The 7,894-nt window shown below is 52.9% G+C and overlaps 1 protein-coding gene across 1 annotated transcript; it reads right to left on the bottom strand.

Moving 5' to 3' along the window:
- Nucleotides 1–290: 290 nt before the first annotated feature.
- LOC119434763 (protein D3) lies at nucleotides 291–1,473 on the bottom strand. Its single transcript, XM_037701836.2, has one exon. The coding sequence runs from the start codon at nucleotides 1,219–1,221 to the stop codon at nucleotides 433–435; it is 789 nt and encodes a 262-aa protein (XP_037557764.1). The 5' UTR covers nucleotides 1,222–1,473; the 3' UTR covers nucleotides 291–432.
- Nucleotides 1,474–7,894: the final 6,421 nt, after the last annotated feature.

The following is a 7,894-nucleotide window of genomic DNA, read 5'->3' as shown; positions in this document are numbered from 1 at the left end:
GGTAGGATATACGATTATTACGGTATAAGAAACCAGTAAATCGAGAGGCGGCTAAGCAAACGTGAGTGACATGCGCATCCCAAAGCAATTTCGCCGTAAACAAAACACCGAGTGTTTCGAAAGCTTGCACAATTTCTATGTCATTGGAGTGAAATCTCAAAGACTCAGAACACAGTACTTTTTACCTGTCGGACGAAAGATCATAGCTCTTGTTTTCGCCACGTTGATTTGTAAAGCATTAATATGCGACCAACGCTCCAGCATGACAAGCATTTCATTAGCTTTTCTTATTAAGTCATCAGGATCCTTACCAGCAAGAAATGCGCTGGTGGCGTCGGCATATATAACATAATAGGCATCAGAGTAAACATTTACGACTTCATTAATATATAAATTAAACATAATTTGCGTAGAGCACGTCTATATTGCAGGCTATTTTCCCAATGAAACGGCGCCGCCGGAAGCGTCCGAGGGCACTTTGACCTCAGTGTACATCAACAGGACGCGGCTGACGAATGCGATGAGCGCCACGGCGACGACTGCCACCCAGGATGCCATCGGCGTGTATCCGTCCACGTATCCGTGCTCGGCGAGAAAATAATTTATCGCTATGGGACTGCCCAAGTTGTTTTCTTTGGCAAACTTGCCAATGTTAAAGTTCTTCCTCTTGTCATGCGGCACGACCAGCGTCTGGGGCGACTCGATGGTCCTGTACTGCTTGTAGGCCACGAAGACGTACCGGTGCCGACCCGATCCCATCGGAGGCTTGGGGCGGCGGTACTTGTACAGTTCGTTCCCCTTCTTGTAGTTAACGGGCGCCTTGACGTCTCCGGCCTCCACGTTGACGACGAGCCAGTGGAGGATGGGCCGGAACTTGGGGTCCCTCGGGCTAGGCGCGTCCAGGTCCAGCATGGCGATGGCGTACACGCCTCCGGCGATTCTCGGGAACTCGACGGCCGACGGTGGGGCGGACGCCTGCTGCGGGCTGAACTCGTTCCCCATGGCTATCTGGGCCGCCTTGAAGCGCGCCTCGAAGATGGCCCTCGGAATAGTCTCGATCAAATCGGGCGCCATCTTGCTCCTTTCGGCCTTGTCGAGGAGCTCCAGCTGCCTCTTGTCCAGCTCCGTCGCGCGGGACGTAGAGTGCGCCAGGAGCGCCAGGATCGCCGCGACGGCGACCGCCAGCCGCGGTGCCGTGCCGGTGGTGCTCCGGCTGCACATCTTGCCAGTGTGGGGTCCCCGCAGGTGGTCAGAACGAGGTGTACGGAGAAGGCGTCTTCATACGCGATGTCTTACGGCGGCAGTGCGAAGCCCGGCGATCGGGTGCATCACAGCAGCGCGCAAAAGCGTTCTCCGACAAGACCGCGTGGGGCAGAAATTTTCTTTACGGGTCAGGTGTGAAATCGGCCTGCCGGAGGTGCACAGGTACTGGAGGGCCACATTGTCGCCGCCGCCGCCACCGCCGCCGCCGCTGTCACCGTCGCCGCTGGGCAGCGGATGAATGAAACGGGCAGGTGCGCTACGACCTCGTCGTTTTCTTTGTTTACGACGCCCGAGAGTTCGCAATCTTCCTTCCTGTGCCAGCGCGTGTTAAGCGCTTTCTCCGGAGCGATTACGTAATGCCTCGGCAGCCGTCGTTCTCAAGAAGGAATCAGGTGAATACCAATTTCGCACCGATGTCTGTGTTGTATTCTGCCTTGTTTCGGTTTCGAATTGATCCTGACCACTGGCGCCCCGCCGAGCCTGATGTTGTAATCAGCGTTTGCGCTGATCCCTTCCCACTCTCTGAATAAACGGAATCGTCGTCTGGTCCCCAAAGGAAGAAGTCGTCTCTTTTCATTGCGGCGCTCAGCGCCCCGGCCGTTAGGCCTCACCACGTAGGTCTCGCGCCCGACTGCCTCCCGTGCGAGGCCCGATACCACAGTCTACGAGGATTTGAACTTTTGTGTCGCCCACCGAAGGTGTCGGCAGCATTGTTACTGTTACGTCCCAGTGACACTGGACGAAGCGGTTGAAAGTGAAAGGCAAAGCATGATTTTATTAGTTATTACAGTTAGCGCAAGTTAAGTCGTAGGCTCGGCATGATCGGTGAAATAAATTTTATGCGCAAGTGTCAAATGACCCATTGAGCGAAATGCAGCTCCACTAACGTGAAACCTGGGGAGGTACGAAGCATGCAGTGATGCACCGCGAATGGGCTCATACTGCCTTAAGCGATGGCTCATAACCCCGTAAATGCGGCCTCCCTATTACGACGACAGAAAAGTGAAACTCTACGCTGGAATGATGAGCGGCAACGCAGCCAGCTGTGGAAGACGACGACGAACGCGGGAGCAGTGGCACGAGTGCGTGCCGAGCGTGAGCACGAGCCACTTTATTTACCGTGACGACGACGACAGGAGACGCCGAATGCTTTACAAATTTCCTTTCTCATTGTTATATCGAACTACCCGGTTCTCGGCCAATCCCGCAGAGTGGGTATGTGCCACTACCACCAAGGCTCTATATTTACATATACAGCCCAAGCGCATAAGCTGCTTCTCCTTCCTCCGTAGAATGTTTCTGATATTTCCAAGTAGTAATCTGGGTTTGGCAATTACAAAACCAAACATTTTGTCTTTTGGGGCCTGTCAATTTGGCACAAGCCAAGGTTCGATGATCACGGCTGTGCACAAATTCATTGAAGCATCCGGAAGGTTACGCTGCTAGGGTACCGACCGTGGAACATGTTATATTATTTTTATTTTTGTAGTTTGTTTTCTCTTAATTGTTTATTTAGTTAGTTTACGTATAGGCCATCTCAAAATCTGTGTTAGGAGTTAGTTGCCAAAATCTTCATTTTGATTGTTCGCATTTACCCCTTTTGTACGTTGTTGGGTGTATGAATTATTTTATCCAGTGTGGCCAATCCCCCTCGTGGGTACGAGTCATGTTTTGAGGCAACCAAAACAAGGTGCTTCGCACATAGAGTTTCTCACTTTATAGTGTGAAACTCTATGGCTTCGCACTTAAAAAGGCCTCAGTAAACTATGAACAAGAAGACGAAGAAGAAGAAGAAGAAGGTGAAGCATGGAACGGTCTGGCGACGAGGCGACCTTTTCCGACGATCGCGAACGCACTACGAAGCGAGCGTTCTTCCGGTGTTCCGCCTTGTCCGTCGCCTGCACCATGGTTGTGGTGTGCTTCCACGGAGTGCTGCAGCACGTCGTCGTCCCGGAAATGAACAAGACGTTCTCCTCGTGGTCGGAGAACATCGGACGAAGGCCCGGCCCGGAAGACCGCAGCCATATCACGCCATCTGCCACAACTAGAGCCAGAGGCAGTGTTCTACGGGCTACGCGCCCGCTCCCTGATGTCGTCCTGTGTAACACGTCGGCGTGCCTCGACTTCTCCGCACGCACCGCTCAACTGCTCAGGGAGGCGATAAACCCTTGCGGAGACTTTTACAAATACGCCTGCGACTCGTGGCAACATGATCATGCGCTGAGACACCAGGCGCACTACTTGTCCACGGACACGGTCTACCTGAAGCAGTACGTCAACATGCTCAAGAAAGCTCTGCTCAAGCCCGGCGCGGTCCCGAAACTGGGCTTTCTCTACCAGGTCTGCAAGAAAGTGTCCGGCGACACGCTCTTCCCGAGGCTTCTGTCTACGTTTCTCTATACGCTCAACATTGGGAACTGGCCCTTCTCCACGGCCAGTTCTCGAAGTATCGCCGTGGAAGACCTCTCGCACAAGATGGGCGTCCTGAAGAGGGAGCTGGGACTCGACAGCGTCTTCGGGCTGGGCGTCGAGGGAGACCCGGACAACGCGTCGAGAATTGTCGTTTCCGTGGGACAACCGAGGCTGCTCGTCGAGCGGGCGTTCACGTCATCGTGGAGCCACCTTTGGCTCGACAAGGCGTTCCGGTTGCTCGCCCATAGTTTGGGCAAGAACAGCACGGCCTACAGCGGTATCTCGCGGCTAGAACTCAGACTGCAGAGCTACATGGTCTCGGAGCAACGCGAGTGCTCATCCAGCTGTGACATCGGGGACGTCGAGACCCTTCCTGCCATCCCTCTGGTCAACTGGACGTCTCTGTTTCAGGGTCTTCTCGGCGTCGATGTCCGTGTGGAACGAGTGCGCGTCACGTCACCGCAGTACCTTCTGAACCTGTTCAAGAATTGGAAGTTCGACAGGGCCGACATATTAAACCACATCGTCCTCCGCGTGATGATACTCATCCTGCCCTTCATCAGCGACGACTTGCTCTTCAACCGGATAGCGTCGTGGAAAGTGAGCAAAGAGCACCTGCTTCCGTTCGAAGCGACACGCGAGGACCAGTGCCTTCACACCATGCTCGAGGTGGAACCCTACATGCCCATGGAGCTTGTCCGTTCCTCGCACTTGGTCAAACTGTCGAACGGTCGCTTGACGAAAAACTTGTTGACGAGCGCTTCGTTTGCGCCCGTTTTCATTGATCACATACGCGAGGTGTTCCAAGTTCAGGACTCGTCTTTGGACAAGCTCTTCGAGAACATCGCACTTATCCAGCTGGAAGTGCTGTCCCCCTTGTCACTGCGGAAGCCGTCTACACGTTCCAAGTACGCTGACAGTATTTACACCAAGAACCCGGCTGCGCCGCTGCTCTATTTCATTTACTACTACGTGAAGAACTCCGCCATGAAGCGACAGCGGCCCCTGGCAGCGTCCCAAAATGATTCCTGGACCGGATGGAGCCTGCACTTCTCCGACACCATGCCTAGACTGGACCCACCGTTCAAGACGCTTCAGGTTCCCATCACGGCCTTCGACCTTATGCTGCCCACGGACCCGGTCGTTGAGCTCTTCCATCTGCCGCGGGTCGCGTTCCGAGCTTACCGAAGCCTGGCCGAGTACGTCCTGTACTACGTGCGCGCCCGGAACCTCACAGCTGCCAAGACCTCGCTGGAGTCCCTTCGCGTGTGCCTCAAGTACCAGGCCGACGAAAGCGTCATCACGGAAGCGGAAAGCACCAGGGCGGGAATTAACCCCGTGCTCGACTTCCTGGCCGCCGGGCTCAGCCTTCAATCTGTTCCGGAGGGAACTGTCCAGGATGGCCAGGCGAGTGCGCGTCAAAGGTCTTGAGGAGTACAAGAGCGGTCAGCTGTTCGCCGCGTACCTCGCCGCGTCTTTCTGCGAAAACGCCAGCCCCGACTACCAGCGCTGGCGGCAGAGCGCGGCCGCGGAGAACTGGACTTGGATGAGGGTGAACGACATCGTTCGAAGCGTGAAGGATATTTCGCGGGGCTTGCGATGTGGCTTGACGAGGCCTCTCCGCCGTCGAGGAGACTGCTTTTTGCATGACTGACGTGCTGCGCTCGCTGATATGTGTGCTTCTTTTGTTTTATAGTTCTATAATGTGATCTTGATGTAACAAGACATTATGTGAAGTTAAACTTCTCTATATATATTTTTTTTAAGTGACGCTCGCGTGAACTCTGCTATACAGGTACACCGAGAGCTTAGTCAGCTTTTTCCGCCATTATAACATGGGTACCATTTTTTTTCTTTTTTTTTTTTTGTTTTTGCACGACTGCGTAATAACAAAACACGATGTATGTAACCTATAGCCAGGTTAAGCGGCAGTGTTGAACTCGGTCATGAAAGCAATGTTGCTTCGCAATTCGTAATATACGCACTTTATTGGCGCCAAGAAAAGATCTGCTTACGTCCTCTTATATAGTCTTTTGCGGCAGTGTATAGACGCATTTGTGCCGTAGAGTGTGCCTAATTCAACTGTTTGTGACAGGCGACATATAATGCCAGCGAGCCACGTTCCATGCCGAGGGGGCATATTCCCCGAGTCACTCGCGGCTGCTCGCACTTACTATATTCCTGACAAAGACGTACACCGACCAAATAAAACTTTAAAAGTAAGATGTTTCGGCTTCAAATTGTTCACAACGGGGCAAAGAAAGTAGAAGTGCCTTAGGCAGGTTTCAGCATATGACGCAAGCACCGCGCGTAACACGGAGGAAGGGTTCCTTCGTTTCGATTCAGCGTGTGTCCTTTTGATCGCATATTAACAGCAGAGCTGTTTAAGCCGACCCTTAGTCCGTGCAGAGCGAACAGAAAATGCGGGCCGATCCTGGCGGTTGTGCAGAAAGAGTCCAAGCGCAGTGACACATAACCCTGTTAACTAGCGAAGCTGTTTTAACTTCGAGGATGGTCCGTCGAGTGTACGGCGCAAAACCTCCGCCTGGCAATGACCTCACCATGCGTCGCCTAGCAACGCTTCGTCCCAGTTGCACCGACCGCGCCGAGCCTCGCCACAGCTGCGTGAGCCGTGACGTCACCGCGCGCGCCGCATCACTTCGCCTTTGCCGAGCCACGACGTCACCGCGCCGTGCGGAGTATCCCGAGTATCGCGCCGCCGAAGCGACCGCGAAACGTCGGCGATTCGCAGGGGATCCGGAGTTACGAGCCCGCGAAACCGAGCAAAAGCGTTTGAGCGTCAAGAACCATCCCGATACTTTAATGACCGAATGTTCGTTGCTCCTTGGGCTGTCGATGATTCGGGGGTGATCTTTCGCAAAACGTGGCCGAGTATCGAAGCATGACCTCGCTAAACATGCCCCAAGCGCGATAAATCTATGTGGGGTCGCCAGCTTCGCTGTTTGCCCAGTCTTCGCACCACTAGTGCGAAGCTGCCGCTAATTTTTCCTGCTCGTGTTTTACTCTACTTACTACCGATATAAATATTTAGCCCATACCTTCTTTCGGTGCTTATCTAATTTCGGAGACCACACTCGGCCGTAAACTATCTTATCGCTTCTTGATTCCACGTTACAAAAGTTTTCGCAAGTATGAACTTTGCCTTTTTTTTCCTTTTTTTTTTTCCACTGCAGTCATCCTTACTTTGTGTCATGACAGTACAATATGGTCTCTGGAATTACATATCCAGTGAAGTGCCGCAGTCGCCGAAACAGGTTGCGCCGGGTTTAATTTGCTTGGCCCACTTCCAACACAATCGTCCAACACTCTCCTTGAGCTGCATGGCGATTGCTTTGGTTGCGTCCCAGCTGCTGACCTCATCAGGTCCGCCGGACGAACGGTTGCGCAGATTGAGACAGTGTGATAGACAACATACTCGAGTTGGGACAACCACCACACTATACGAACAGTACAAGGCAGGCAGAAAGAGATAGTGCTGACTCGGATCTGGCGTTCTTGTTTTGCGTGCGGAAAAATATAAAACGAAAGAGATGAAACCGAAAGAAGCAGCTGAGTAGTCAACGAGGAATCGAATGTTTGGGGAGGAGGACAAAGAATGGTAATGCACAAGAGGAGCATAACAAACCAAGCAAAAAAAAAAAACAAAAAAAAAACGGCTCCTGCTGACAACTTGTCCAAATACGCAAGATTTATTTACCTGTTCTTGTGAGGATATTGCTTATCTCTGGTTGTACTGTCTGCGTAGCAGCAGGCAAAGTCAGCGCCTCTATCTGACGGCCTGTGCTCCGTTTGTCGTTTCTGTGCTCTCTTTACGTTTAATGACTGCTTTACACCTACTGCGTATAAGCCCCAGCGACATACCGTTCTGATAACGTAGTTTGCTCGGGCGAAGTGGACACTTGTGCTCTTCGCGTACACCGTCGTCGTGCCGAGCGAAGTGCATCTTGCAGCTTTCCTCGCAACCGTAAACGAAGTGTCCATTGTAGTATTTTATCTTCCGTTTCTTTTATTTATCGGAACAGCGAGAACTCGGGGGAAACAGTGCACGCTCTCTCGTCGAGATGGTAAAGGGTTGGCAAAGAAGGAAAGGGGGGGGGGGGGGGGGGAGGCTGCCCTACTCGACAGTTACAAATCGAAGGGAAAACCTGCTGACAGGTGTGATGGTTGAAGGCGGAGGAGGCGGAGGAAGCGGGGGGAG

Source organism: Dermacentor silvarum, unplaced genomic scaffold, assembly GCF_013339745.2.
Source record: "Dermacentor silvarum isolate Dsil-2018 unplaced genomic scaffold, BIME_Dsil_1.4 Seq233, whole genome shotgun sequence".
In the NCBI taxonomy this organism is placed as follows: Eukaryota; Metazoa; Arthropoda; class Arachnida; order Ixodida; family Ixodidae; genus Dermacentor; species Dermacentor silvarum.
This window is presented reverse-complemented; position numbering and strand designations above follow the sequence as displayed.